Raw genomic sequence first — 15479 nt, forward strand, 5'->3', positions numbered from 1 at the left:
TTTGGTAAGTTGATATTTCACTCATATGAAAGGTAGTTTGATCATTGGTTAAGGAAAGATTGAATTAAAGGTGGAATTAATCCTAGATTGAAAGTTGTGTGATCATTTATTAAATCCTAAGATAAAAGAAGGTAGTGATTGTTTGTTGATTGTGTTACATATGTTGTTGGTGAGTCGTAACAATTAATAATTGGTAAACCATGTAAAGTGAAATTGGATAGCAATTGCTTTAGACTAGTGCACGTCTGAAGTGGAGAACATTTAGGAGTTGGAGTTCATGGTGGTAGCCTATGACTTTTTCTGGAACCGGATTGATCACTGCATCCTATTTTTATTTAAAAGGTTCCTCGATATCGTAGGTCATAAGAATACGGAGTAGCTGTAATACCCCAATATTTATGATTTTATAAAATATATTTTATATCTAGAATAAGATTATATTTATTTATTAAATGAGTTTTTGTAAATTAAATAGTGTATTTCTATTTTGTTAAATAACCTATTTTAAATTTAGTAGGACTCTTATTATGAGGACCTATATATAACCCATTAACCCTAAATATCTGGCCGTCCTATTCTATCTTTGCTTCTTCCGCCTTCTCGTTTCTATTGTTCTACGTGTAGACTTTTAGATCAAATCAAGTTTTGATCTTTTCTCCAATATCACTGTACATATGATATTCATGTAAGACCCACTAATCTTCTTTATCAAATCCATTTTGTTTTCGATTGTTAATCTCCAGAAGCCTTTTATAAAAATATTCCATCATGTTCCATGGGATGATCTCATCATCTCAAATTTGTTAATGCTTTTGTCAAACCCATATACTTCATTACTTCTTGTCAACATTGCGTATCCACCACCGCCGTTCGTATCTAATCAGCTCTTCCAACTATCGTGTGTCGTGGGTGGCGATGTATTGTGAATTTGTGATATTAGTATTATCACGTCGGATGGTAATCACGCTTAGTCCCTCTTAATTGTTTGTGTATATTATTAGTTGTAATCACGTGCACTAAGACCTACTAATTATTCGTTATATTACTCCGTAGTTATCATGTGTAGTCAAACGTCATTGATTTCTTGGAGTTGTTTGTTGCATCTTGTATGGATTCTAAGTTTTATATTGTATTACTATGTGACGATATTGCGTTGCGTATTAACCATTGCTCACATTGTTGATTTGGTTTCTTTAAATCATATTGTATTATATATTAATCATAGATGTTATCTTATTAGAATAGATAGTAAAACTTATAATTTGTTTGTTAATTGTTTTCCTAATTAGCTTTCCATGTTATTTGATTTCATATAGTTATTTGATCGAGCCTTGAGTTTTACTGATGATAAATTTTGTCAATTGATTTCATGCAGTAAGCAATTTATGTAGCTTGAGCATCATTCATTCGAATACTATTTTTGACTTGTCGGGTTCAATTTGGTAGAGGGTCATAAGATTCGATTGTGGCGTGTACATGGTTAAACAGGTGATCATTATAAAACTATTAAAATTATTGGTTGGTAAATCGTCTTAGGAAGGATCCTCTAAGGTGTTGATATTCGGTGGAATAGCACAATGTGCTTATTATTTTAGTCGGAGCTAACTAGCACGACCTAGGCTTATTCTACTCATTTGAGTTAAAAACACTCACTGGGGGGGTGTGCACACTTAAGGACTAAGACCTATTTGGTGGTTACATCCAATAGTCCAATATTATTGGGTGGTGGACTAGATCCACATTTTTCTGGTGGTTACATCCAATAGTTCAATATATACTATTGGGTGGTGGACTCGATCCACATCTCTATAATGGTGAATTTATAAGAAAATTAAAATAAACCCTTGGTACTTATGGTTATATGTATAAAGTTCAATAAGCCTTCTTTATCTATTTTTACTTGTGTGTTTGTTATATTATTATGGGATTAGTTATTCAATAAGCGTTGGTTACTCAGCTTTTGCTGACGTGTGCGTTTATTTGTTATGTGTGTTTGCGGCCATGTTTTTTCTTATGGTGGCCCTGCGACGATCCTTTTGGAATTTGTCCTCTATGGTGAGCAGTCAAGATTGATTGAAGTAGACTGATCGTGAATGATTGCCTTTAGAAGTAAAGGAGCTCAAGTGTTACCGTTTAGTCTTTTATAATATTCGTACGGTTGTAAACAGATCACCTAGTAATTGAGTTGTAATAGTTTGAGTTTTGTAAGCCTTAGCACTTGACAATGTGGTCAAGTGTGGCAGTGATACCTCCGATTTAGGTGTAAGCTTCCGCAAATTTTTATAAAGTCATATTATTTCTTATTTATTTCTAGTTAGTATATCGGGCCGGTGTTACAGTCGCTCCCGTATTTCGTCTTCCAAAGTGAAAGCTATTTTAGTTAGACAACTCGGTCCATTGAGTAATCCATTTAAAGTAATAAGAATGTTATTAAAGTTTAGTCTAGTGAAAGTTGTTTGCAAGTTACTCTGTTGTTATTTATTCTTGTTTATTTTTTATTAGTATCATGTTAGGATTGTTTATGTATTTAGTATGTAGTACTCATCCTTGCTGATTACGTGCTTTTATTTGTGTATGTTGATCATGGCTATGCCTTATTGATCTTGTGATGACCCATTTTGGTGAACAGTCTCTAAAGATCAATGGTGCATTGTCCATCTACAGGTTTGAAGATGATGCATCATTGGGTTCGGGATTGGAGAGTTTGTGCAGTTTAATTTCAATACTTTTAAATTGGCTTTTGTTTGATAATTTGGTTTTAAGTTGACTTTAGTTTGTTAGTTTGGTTTAAGTTGACTTTTGGTTTGTTGGTTGGTTGGAGTTGACTTTCGTAGTTGACTACTTATTCCTAAAGTTATTTATTATGTTTTCCGCTGCAAAATTCTGAATAAGTCGATACGTTCACACGGGCGATAATACTTTGATAATTCTCTATATTTTAGAAAGGAGAGAATTATCGGATGTTAAAAAGTGGTATCTAGGAGCTATAGGTTTTCAAATTTTTAGGCACCTAATTAGCTAGTTACTGAAAACGAATTTCTTAGAATTGAACTCCTACTTATTACAGTATTCAAAATACATATATATAATTTTTTTGGACGTTCGAATTTCTTTTCTTTTTACTCAAACCTGATTTCTCTTTTTCGACATTATTATATTCGAATTAAAAAAATAAGGGGGCCGAATTTTTTAAAAAAGGGTCGAAACATTATAAGCCCAATTTTTTTTAAGAACCGAACTTTTTTTTATTGTTCTTTTTATTTTTTTATTATTTTATTATTTTAAATATTCTAGTTTATTCTGTTATTTTGTGAGAGATGGGTAGTATAGGAAGGGCATATAGGATAGAAATATTATATGTCTGCATTAAATAGTTAGTTCAGAATGATTGCATTTTCTTCCCTGCTAATTGTTTATGTTATTCCTATGCTTTATGTTGTTGATTATTCTTACTTACTATTTATTGTTGGGGGTGAAAAAAATAATGCCCTTGATCCAAGTATGCATTTAATGCTAAGTCTAATAATTGCGGTTCAGTATTAATTAACAAGTTAATAATTCAGTGAGATCAGGAGAACTGAATGTCTAGCTAGAGGCCGATTCAGTTCAAGTGGAATTAATAATATTAATCCACAACTTACCCTTGACTGAACCCGTAGTGTCACACAAATAGTACGTGAACGGATCAAGTATTTAAGTGGATATATTATTCATTAAGTACTCTATATATGATCATTCGGAAATGATGGATCTCGGTTCCAGTGGGAGCTGTAATCGTCAAAAAGCAAAGTAAAGAATATTTCGGAAATGAAGATATTGCGGGAAACAAGAATATGGTTCATGATGGAAATATAAATATTATCCAAGTCGTAGATGTTGCCGAGAACGGAAACATGGATCGTATCAGAAAACATTATCGGAAATAGAAATATTGCCGGAATCGGTAATATTGCCGGAAACGGAAATATTACCGGAATCGAAAATATTATCGCAAAAGGAAATTATTTCCTGTAATACCTTGTATTTTTATGAATTTATAAAAATATTTTATTATATTTATAAAGTACTTTTGGGATTTTCAGAAATTAAATAGCATTTAATGCTAATTTAAATGTATTTTTATTTAAATAAAATAATAATTATTTTTATAAAACCCAGAATGTTTTAAATAAATTCAGCATTTACTACCGGGAATAATGGGCAATTTTCCAGAAAGTTTGAATTAATTCCAACCCAATTTCGTTGGTAAACCCAACTAAACCTATGAGTATTCAATTATAATCTAGCCCAAACTCCAAGCCCAATTAAGTTCCTAAAACCTAAGCCCACTAGGGACTAGGTAACTATAAATACAAACCCTTGAATTTAAAATCCCCCACATAATTTCATTAACTTTCTCTCTCCTCTCTTTTGCTCCCTCTCGTCCGGCCCTTCGTGCCCGTCTCCCCGCACCCGCGCACCAGCCGATCACTGCTGCTCGTTGTGCCTCGTGCCTCTCCCTCACCCCTTGCGTGCTGCTCGTGCCTCTCGCACAGCGCACCGCTCACCGCCCCTGCTCTCTCTCGCCTCTCGCTCTCTCTCGCCTTCGCTCGCGCACAACCACGCCTAGCGTGCTGTTGTGTGGTGATGTTGTTGTTGCAACGAGCGACGAGCCCATCCAGCCTAGACGAGGCCTTGCCTCGCTGCCCCTCTCGCACACTCGTCGCTGCTCTCGTGCGCGCTAACCCGTGCTCGTGCGTGTGTGTGCTCGTTGCTGATGTACCGCACACGACACACCCCTTGTGTGTTCGTGTGTGGTTTGTGTTCCGTATACTCCGTATATTTTTATCCCTTTTCGTATTTAAATTATTACATTATTATTATTGATTTGTAATTATTATAGTATTGTTATTAATTTTTAATTATTATATTGCTGGGAACGGTTATGAACACCGTATTGTGATGATTTTCATATTTAATTTCACAAGGATGATTTTAATTACATGAACTATTATTTTCAGATTTAATAATTATTTAAAGTGTCGATTTTTATTACCAAAACATGATTTTAATTTTATGCTTAATCATTGTTAGAGTATTGATCACAACCTATTAGGCAATCGATTTACATAATTTAATGTCAAATTAAATTATGGTATTCGACTTAAATTTTCAGATTTATCGAAAGGACTTAAAGTGTCGATTTTAATGATTTTTAAGGTAAAAAAAGTCAATGTTTTACTCTAGGGCTCGAGTTGACTATTTGAGACTATTAATTAATTAAATAACGACTATTTCCTAACTAAAAAAAGGGTTTAGAATCTATAAAAGTTGCTGGAAATTTAGTAAAACACGGATAATAATTAAGTTTTTCCTATTTTGATTATAGGAGGTGATTTCTAGCTTTGAGTTGTGATTCGCAAATTGGCCCACGTACTTAGGTATTCCAGGTACGTACATGACTAGGGTGACCACCTATTCCATGAGGACTATACGATGTGTATTGATTGTGAATCATGTGAACTTAAGTGTTGAGGATTCATGGTTGATGGGTGAATAAGCATGTTATGAATTACTATTGAACCTATGAATTCAATGTGAACGAGCATGTTATGGTTTGTTAATGCTTTATGAAGCTTTGTGAACAGTCATGTTGTGATCTTTAATAACCGTTGAATTATGTCAAACATGTTGTTCAATTTGATATGCATGTGAAATTCTCAATTCCCTAACCTGTCCATGAGAAGGGAAATAACCCCTCTATTTCCAATTCCCAATCCCAACTTCATTTCTCATACCACAAAACAAACACGGGAATTTTAATTCCCACTCTCTCATTTCCCATCCCATGCTCCATCCCACAAAACAAACAACCCTTTTGATGGATAAGTCATTGACGTTCCACTAGAATGCTTGAAATGTCGTTGCAAATTCACATACTTCCTCCGTTCCCTAAATATTGCACTATTTGAATTTTTACAATATTCACACTACACAATTTGATCATCTTTTTGTGATTCGCACGTAAGAAAAATTATAGTAATGTGAGGCCTTGTTAGATTAATATCGATATATATTTTCTTAATACCAACTTCTTATAATTTTTAGTTCCACATAATTCGAGATATTAAGAGACAAAATCCTGTATTGGTGATCATAAAATGAAACACGGTGAAATATTTAAGGAATTGAGAAAGTATTGATTTTTTAATAATTTCCGAAGCAACAATTGTTGGCTTTCCACCAGCGCGTTTCAATGGAAATAATTTCTATTTAGTTGTATGCAAATCAAGTACTACTACTTCGTATGAAGCAATAATAAGAGATGGTTACCACCTTCCTTCAAAAAAAAAAAAAATACATGTACGGCTCCCAATTTACATGGCATAAATTATACATTATGATTCACTATGACTCATCAGGTTTTGGTTCGAGGATAACAGGTACTTTCTCTTGGTGATCACCTCGCAAAACCTCAACAGTCACCTGAAAAATGAACCGATAAATACCTGCTAACACTTTATAGAATAAAAGAGAACGAAATTACAAGCTCACCTTATCTCCTACTTTGCAGGTGTCAAGAATTCTGTACAAATCGCTACCATTAGTAACCTTTTTCCCATTCACTGATGTTATGATATCACCTAATACAAGCCGTCCATAGGCATCACGTTTTGTAGACAGAAGTCCCTGCAGTGAAGTAAGCAGTCAAATGAAATTGAAATGGTCAAAGCACAATAATGATACTCACTCCGTATTTTAAAAAGAGATACACTTTGACCGACATATAGTTTTAGGAGAGTGAGTTGAATTTATTAAAATAAGATGAAAGTGAGGTAGTGGGTGAATTACTTATTAGAGTAAAAAGATGATGTGAGTAAATGTGGGGACCACAAGAAAGAGAAATATTAATATAACGGAGGTGGGGAGCGGAACATGTTAAAAAAGAAAAGTGTATTTCTTTTTTAAAATACAGTCATTTAAGGAAAGTGTACGGAGTATCTCTTTTTAAAATACAGAGGGAGTATCTGTTTATCAATCAGTGTTCTAGATCGAGTATCAGAAAATATACCGCTTTGCCAGCAGGACCAGCTGGTGGAGCATCTAGAATGAGCACTCCACTAACTCCCAGCTGCTCTACGGATTGATCCGGGGCAAACTTAATCCCTAGAATCGGTCTTGTAACTTTCCCATATTTCACAAGCTGATCTACAATTCCCGCAACCTGAAAATCAAATCATTTAAAAAAACAGATTAAATGACAGGTGATGAGATTTCAAGCAATGCAACCCCCTCCCTCTAGATTCTAGATTCTGACATAGGCAGAGTCGATATAACCTACAGTATCAACAGGGATCGAAAAACCAACACCAGAAGATGCACCAGAAGGTGAGTATATAGCAGTATTTATCCCGATGAGGCTGCCAGAACTATCTAGAAGTGGACCCCCACTGTTACCAGGATTTATAGCAGCGTCAGTCTGTATAACATCTTGAATTGGTCGTCCCGTTGCAGCAGAGCTGATCTCTCTCCTAAGCCCACTACATAAAACATCAAAGGTGGTCACACAAGCAGCCTTTTTAGCCTACAAAATCCATAACTCTCACGGTCGTCGAAATACATGGCAACTTTCAGGTTTCAAGTGATTGCATATAAACTTTTGATTTTAAAAAAGAAGTAGAATTAAAAATGTCACTAGTAATGGTCTCATTTGCATTTTTATTTGGCCAGATTGAATACATAGCAGGTGTGGGAATCAAGAAAACAGTTGCCATGCAACGGAACAATGTACTCTCATCGCACCATGGATTGATAAACTGTACAATCCCACTTCAAGGTTACAATTCAAGAGCTACGTGCGATACATATGTTTTTTTATTAAGTTGAGATATACTCCCTCAATTCCCATCTTTTCTTCCGCTAAACCATTTTGGACTTGGTCCATTCCTTATTTAACCTTCCTCTGGCATATAATGGAGAAGAAACACCCTCAATGTGATATCGGGCAGTACCTTCTCTTATTACTTTTTCTCTCTCTTGACATCAACCATTTTCCAGAAGATTTCTAGTAAATCAGTTGAGCCATATATTGGTGCAACTGCAACGGTGCAACCTTCTCATAAACCTAAAATGAAAACGGGGAGTAGTTGTTGTGTTTATCGATTGGGTTGTATCACATCAGATTTGCAACCGCTGTATTAGTTTTATTGTCCTAATGCTTTTTCTCTCTGTCTGCTTTCTATATTTTGTTCACATTTAAGCAATTCTTGGTCTTCCCCCTACTAATTTTCTTGATATGCATGCTAAAGCTCAAGTCGAAGGTAAAACTGGGAAGGGAGGGATTACGATATTATTGTGAAGGAAATAAGGATTAAATAACTAGAAGAGACCAAAAGATGAATTTAATATGAACGGGTTTTAGACATTAATAGTTGGTTTCGTGTTTTAAAACATATGTTACGAGGCAGCCCACATACAGTGATACAGATTTACTCTTCACAACAAGATGAAATCTTTTACAGAACACAATTCACGTAATATAACATCCTTCATTTAATTTCACGCTTAAGCATCTGATGACTCAAAATTTTAATTGTGAATCAAAGTAAAATTTACACTACAACTGGCATTTACCCCACGGAACAAACTCTCGGGAGAAATTCAAACAAAGGAAATCGTTTCTCACTCGTCTACCACCCCCAAACCCGATCCCAAGCCCTTGAGATGTTTAATGAAGAATTTTTTTACCTGATAACACCTGTTGTCAGCGTATGGTCAAGTCCAAACTGCAGGCATACAAAAATAAGTGAACACCGTATGGTTTTCATAATAAAACATATTAGAGCATGTTTAGCAACATCCAACAATTGGTGTTTAAGAGAGAGAATGGAATAAAAAAACTATAAAATAGGTAGAGAGATGAGATAAAAAGGAAGAGATCGAGTGAAACCATGTAACAATTGGTGTTCATGAGCACCAAATGGAAAACCAATTTGATTTAAGTAGTGATTGACAAGTGGTATTTGGGGGACCAAACAACATTATTTTTATTTTTTTAATTGCAAAAGGGACATTAAATGTGCAAAAAAGAGATGATATTTTGGTGTTTGCTAAATGTTGTTGGTATTGGGTTTGGTGTTGGAGAGAGAGAAAAGACAAAATATTATATTTTATTAGGCCGAAGCCCAAACTCTTGAATGTTGCTACACATGCTCTTATACCAAATCATTTGCACATACAATGCTACTCCACTATTTTCTGTCAGCTGATAATAACTCTCACTAGGCCATATCTCAGAATCTTTTAAGAATCTTAGGGACTTCTAGAGGGATTTTTTAGAGATAATGGAGAATAATAAAGGGGAAATCATGGGTTATTTGGAGCTGTCACATGAAAAATTTGCAAAACCAAGTTTAAAACATGTAGGAACTCTTTTCTTACAGCCACAATACAATTAAGCAGATGTATACAACTTCAATTAGAAAGATCAGTGATTAAGATTGAATGAACTATTCAAGAAAATCGTATAAAAAACAAGAAAAAAATTAAGCAAAGTGAAAATGCAAAACAAGATTTGTCGTTTTAACTTATTCTTGTGTGCTACCTTTTTGTTTATTAACATTATTAAAAGCTGTTGCATTCTATCATCTATTGCATTCAACGGGAACGGAGATTAGCATGACATTTTGATAAACAAGAATTTGGAATAACACATGATTGAAGAGTATTTAAAAAGCTTATAACCTATTCAATATGATTGGCTAGAAGTTTGAAATAACCTTACAAAAAAGGAAAAAAGTATTTTTCCTTTAAACCTCTCAACACAAAACATAAAGGAATGTCAACAACCAAAAGGAAAAATCAGCACATTTTTGAAGTAGTGTAAATGGCCATACAACTTACTGGGTTCCCAATAGCAAAGACTTTCTGACCAACAAGCAAGTCTGCAGAGACACCAAGGGGTACTGGTCTCAATTTTTCTTTAGTTACATCAATGCTCAAAACAGCAACATCTTTATCTTGGTCATACCCAACAACTTTGGCTTCGTAGGTAGATTGGTCAGCAAGAGTGACCCTGTATATCACTAACACCATTTTAATTCTAAAAAGAACACATAATAACACTTGAAAATCATATTCAAAGTATTGCACAACAGCTAGCCCCTTGCACCTCTAGGAGTTACGCAAGCACAGAGTTTAAGTAGGGGGATAGGGTAGCTGGGCAGAGGGAGGTCGCCGTACAAAGTAGCCTATAAACCAATTTTGTCACAGTTTCCGTCAAGTGATAGCAAAACCTTAATATTCTGGACTTAGTTAGTTTTTGGAAATCTTTCCTAAATAAAAAGGCTTCAAAAATAATGTGGTAAAGCGAAAAAGGTATAAACATTGACCTTATGTTAGTTTCAACTAGACTGTTGCATAAAGGGAAATTTCGTTACTCTGCAGTTCGTTACAAACAAAAAGAGGTAAATAGATACAGATACAGAGAATATGAGATGTTTTTGCTATGTTACTTCGACACTCTGGTTGACGGAGGGTGTCGGGTGTCGGATCCTCCGATCCTTCGACACGACATGACACCCAAATATATAGTGGCCTTGTGTGAAATTTATTACATCTAGATCAGCGGAGTGTAGGATCCTTTAATCCCTTGTCGGACACGACACCCAAATAACAGTCTGAGCAACATAGTTTGTTTGACTTGAATTCTGATGTTTAAATAATATCTTTAAATCTTTCCAATTATTCTTTTAAGAATTACCAACTTGAATCAGGATCCTGAATATGAGATTCAAATAAAAAGAAATGACCTTAAAGATCCTGAATTTGAGATTCAAACAAAAAGAAAAACAAAAACTAGAACTGCTGCTGGGATGGAGGGGTAGCAGTGTAGCACTGTAGCAGCATCAACATTAGAAAGTTCTTCCTATCAATAGAAGACAGAAGGGTCCAAATAAGCAAAGAAGGGCGGTGAAAGAGGCAACATTGCAATGATTGCATGAGAAGAATTAAACAACGAACCTGAGATCAGAAGCACCGCGAATTACATGGTAATTGGTGACTATATGACCCTGTGTATCCCAAATAAAGCCTGATCCAGACCCCTGAGGCACCTCTAACACATCCAATGTAAACGCGTCCTGCCTATTATCACAAGCCATCACAAAATTAACAACCATCAAATTTTGACAATCCAGAAAACTAATGAACCTTAAATTAACAAAATTATGTATGGAACTAAAACACCAATATATTGAAATGAAAACTACTCCCTCCATTTCAGAATAGTGTAAAACTTGCCTTTTTCTGCAGAACAAATGCAACACTTCCATTTTTGGCAACATTAACTAATATTTTATTCTTTCTCTTTCCGCTTACCCCAAGTACTCATTGTACTTATTGTGAAGCAGAGGGAGTACATTTAAGGGTGATTCAATCTTGCTTTTCGCCAGGTCAAAACAGATGTTTAGCCAGATAGTGGGTTGAAATGAAACAGATAAAACAGGTCGGGAACTCGAGCTAAAAAAGTAAGTAGAATATGGAGTAACAATTTTTATGATCATTCTATAACTATTCAAGAGGCTCCACACGAAATTTTGGATCGGTGTGGGGGTACTCACTAAAGCTAAAACTAGCTAAGCCATAATTTAAATTAATTACTTCCACTATCCAAAAGTCATTGTCACCTTGAGGAAACAAACTTGTTATAGGAGTTGGCAATGGTCTCCCCCTTCGAACAACTTTAGCATTGCAAACTCCTGTAACAAATTTGTGTCCTTTAGACACTAACTCAAAATCTAGTTTAGATTTTTATCTAGGTGCTACAATACCGAACCTAACAATTCCTATTTCCTCGGCCAGCAGACCATGTCTCAAGAAACAGTGATCACTATTTTCCCCATCAAACCCCGGCCAAAGAAAGCCCCTAATAAGCCACTCTATCTTCCGAGCAACCCTGCTTATTACATGTAGGAGGGAAGGTTATAAAGACAAATATGGACAAGGTTTACCCAAAAAACCAAACAAGACCATCCATATTTTGAAGATAAATCTCTAGAGAACTGTTGAACATGTGTTTAAATCAAAAGGATGTAATGATGCTAAGACGTGAAAATTGGTATGAAGTAAAAAGCTGCATTTCGTGGTTTGAGAACTTAAGAAATCAAGGACAAAGGAAGGAAAACCCAAGATTAGTTATTATGAATTTTAGGGAAGCATCTTGAAGAAAATTTGTGCCTATTTACCCTACATTAAGATGACTTCATTGAAGCAAAAATCAACATTGGCCAACATTGTACTGGCGAATATTGAACATCTTTTCATGAGCATCAATCAACTAGAATCCAAGCTTGCATAAATAGTGACGTTGCAACATTGCACACCCTTAAAGTGTGAAACTTAAATTGAAATTTAAAAGGAAAAGAACAATAGGAAAATAATTTTCCAAGGGAAATGAATAGACGCATTTCAACCTAACCAAAGATCAACATATACAACAACCTTCCTCGGTCTACATTCATCAACACTTAATGATTTCTTCCAAACTCGAGGCTCAATTATTAGGGAAATTTTGCAGGAATACTCTTAAGCGAGGCTACATTTCCGATGGACACCCTTAATAAAATCAATCAAACACCCACAACACCACAAGGTCAAGAGTGATCATTCTATTATCAAAGCACCAAATAACACTTTCCATTCAAAAAAAAAAGTTAACTTAAAGTTAATTAACTTATACTAGAAGATGATCAAGTAAAATATAAACACCAAGGTGCCAACTGCCAAGGATATATTTGTTTGCGCATTTGCAAGGTACACCCAGTAGTACGGGGAAGAAGGTGAAAACCTCCCCTGATCTCCCCAACATTCCGCCATTAGTCTTAATATAACTTAACACCAAGTATTGTTTTTGGACGGAAGACATTTATTAAAAAAAAAATCCCCAAATTCAAGTAAAACCAGTAATAATCAATCTTTAATTCACAGACCAACTTTCAATTAACATCCCCCTAAATTCAAGTAAAACCAGCAATAATCAACTTGGAATTAACTTGCAATGTTTCAATAAAATTAAAACAAAGCAAAATTAGAGCATACTGACTTGGTAGCAAGATTGGTGATGTAAACAACAGAGGGAGTATTCTCCTTGAAAAGGCGGACAGTAGCGAGCTCATCCGATTGCAATTTTCGTGGCGTGCTGACTACAAACGCCGATGCCGGATCGACGTTGACAACGACGAGCGAGAATGACAAAGCCAAGGAAGTACAAACCACAAAGATTGAGTCAAACGTTGAGTTAATTACAGATTTGGAAGAAGCAGAAGAAGAAATGGCTTCTTGTTTTTTCGTTGCGAAAAAGGATAATATGGCATCACTGATCTTGACTGAGTTGGAAGACGAAACCCGAGTTTTGTAAGCAATGATGGTGTTGCTTCTTACTTTGCTGGTGTGCTTTCTGGTGAAGAAGGAGCGAGAGATGGCTGAGGAGAGAGAGGAATGAGCAATTGTTGTAGCAGCCATTTCTTGCAAGAGAATAATGACAAGTGCCTTCTGGAGATTGATTACTTGCTTGGGTGTTGTATACTTGTATGTTGATTGAGTGTTTGACTTGCTTGTGGAGTTGTGGTCATCGTTTCTCTTCTTGTAACTTCGGGACATGGACTTGTTTGCAAATGCGATTACTCGCACGAATCTTACTTCGTATTAAATTATACGAAGTATTTGTTATGAAAGTAGGGAGAAAGGGGGAGAGAGGAAGAGAAAAACGGGCAGTTATTTATAATTTATAATTTATTATTTATTATTTTATTATTTACTGTTCCGTATTTACTATTTACTATTTATTATTCATTATTTATTATTTATTATTTTAATAATAAGAAAATTTCAGATCAGACCAGACCAGTAAAATAAAAAATTAGACCAGACCAGACCAGACGAAGAGAACATAGCCTTAAGATATTTTTTGGCTCAATTTTATTTTTAGGGCTACTTTTTCGATTCGGTTCGTTTAAGTTACTTTCAATTTTGTTCATTTCAACTCAACTCATTATTATTATTTATATATAAATTATTATTATTTATATATAAATTATTATTTACTATTATTAAGTTTTTAATTATTATTTATGTATTAATTATTATTTACTTTTTATATTAATTTTTACTGTTTATTATTTATTATTTATTTTTAGTATTTATTGTTTATAATTCATTATTTTATTTTATTTTATTTTGTTTCAATTCATTAATATTTAGTTCAGTTCAGTTCATTTCAGATAATTCCAGTTCAGTTCAGCTCAAAAGAACAACGCCTTAATGAGTGAGAAAAATTAAGAGTTACTCTCTCCCTCCAAAAATATAGTGTCTGTTTTCCTAAAATGGTATCCTTGAATTATTGCCTATTTCTATTTTAAACCATTAATTTTTACCCATAATACCCTCATGCACTAATTATAATTCCAATAATGTCCTAAAAAAGTCAGAATTTTACTTTGAAATTTGTACTTTATGACTTTTATTCAACTCGTGTGCTTGATTTTTGTCTTTTTGAAGCCCATTTATTATGTACACACCTTTAATCTCTAATTTCTCTTTCCATAAAAGCTACCTAACATGTACTTTATTTTGAAAGTATAAATAATTATTGTTTTATTATCAATGTTATCTTTTTTCTTAATTCCCGTGTTTTTAGTCAAACGGACACTATATTTTGGGACGGAGGGAGTACTCCGCTCTTAGATGATAAATGAGAGACTTTTAATTAGCAAAGATCTTGCGCACAAGGTGTGTACTCCCCCTGTTCTTAAATATTAGTCTTGTTTTGATTTTTCAACTCGTTTCAACTCAATATTTAAATGTTAATATCTCCAAATACTTATGTTAGAAAAATATAAAAAAATTATATTGTTAAACTACACATTAAGACGAACAAAATAAGATCTCACATGAATATGTCTTGAAGTAAGTTGGAAAGAAATTAGGAGATTATCTTCAATTGTGAATAGTGTCAATATTTCAAAAGAGACTAATATTCGAGAACAAAGGGAGTAATAAATTTATTATACATTATGATAATTTTTACCCAAAATTTTATAACTTTTACCTACTCTCTCCATCTCTTTTTGTTCTTTACGTTTTCTTTTTTGAGTATCCCAAAATGTTCTTTACATTTCCTTTTATATTATCACATAAATGTTTTAATATTCTATCAAAATTAGTGTCCAATGATTATTTTAACCAATTAAATTCATTGGTTCATTTAATCTCTCACACTTTTGGGAGATGATACAGTTACACTGGGGGTAATTGGGGCCCAGGTACACTGCCATCTTAGTGGTCCAAATCAGCATGGATTAATTGAGTTTTAGGGGGAAATGCATTTGGTTTTAGGGGGAAAATATTTGGCATCAACCGCCCTTTAGTGTTTTCAAGCGGGAACATTACCTCCCCTTTCCTCCCCAAAACAAATCCCGCCCAAGCAGCAAAATAATTATAAA

General features: G+C 34.3%; 1 protein-coding gene and 1 long non-coding RNA gene across 2 annotated transcripts; one reads left to right on the forward strand and one right to left on the reverse strand.

Annotated features, from left to right (window-relative positions):
• The first annotated feature begins 582 nt into the window (after positions 1–582).
• On the forward strand, positions 583–2307 carry LOC130459808 (uncharacterized). Its single transcript, XR_008919443.1, has 2 exons — positions 583–957; positions 2064–2307. It is a non-coding gene; the product is annotated as an uncharacterized lncRNA (long non-coding RNA).
• A 3851-nt stretch (positions 2308–6158) lies between these two features.
• Positions 6159–13670, reverse strand: LOC110777596 (protease Do-like 1, chloroplastic). Its single transcript, XM_021982194.2, has 8 exons — positions 13082–13670; positions 11002–11124; positions 9883–10054; positions 8728–8765; positions 7322–7520; positions 7052–7204; positions 6535–6669; positions 6159–6465 (listed from the first exon to the last, which is right to left on the reverse strand). The coding sequence occupies exons 1-8, from the start codon at positions 13636–13638 to the stop codon at positions 6388–6390; spliced, it is 1455 nt and encodes a 484-aa protein (XP_021837886.1). The 5' UTR covers positions 13639–13670; the 3' UTR covers positions 6159–6387.
• Positions 13671–15479: the final 1809 nt, after the last annotated feature.

Source organism: Spinacia oleracea, chromosome 4 (genome assembly GCF_020520425.1).
Source record: "Spinacia oleracea cultivar Varoflay chromosome 4, BTI_SOV_V1, whole genome shotgun sequence".
Lineage (NCBI taxonomy): Eukaryota > Viridiplantae > Streptophyta > Magnoliopsida > Caryophyllales > Amaranthaceae > Spinacia > Spinacia oleracea.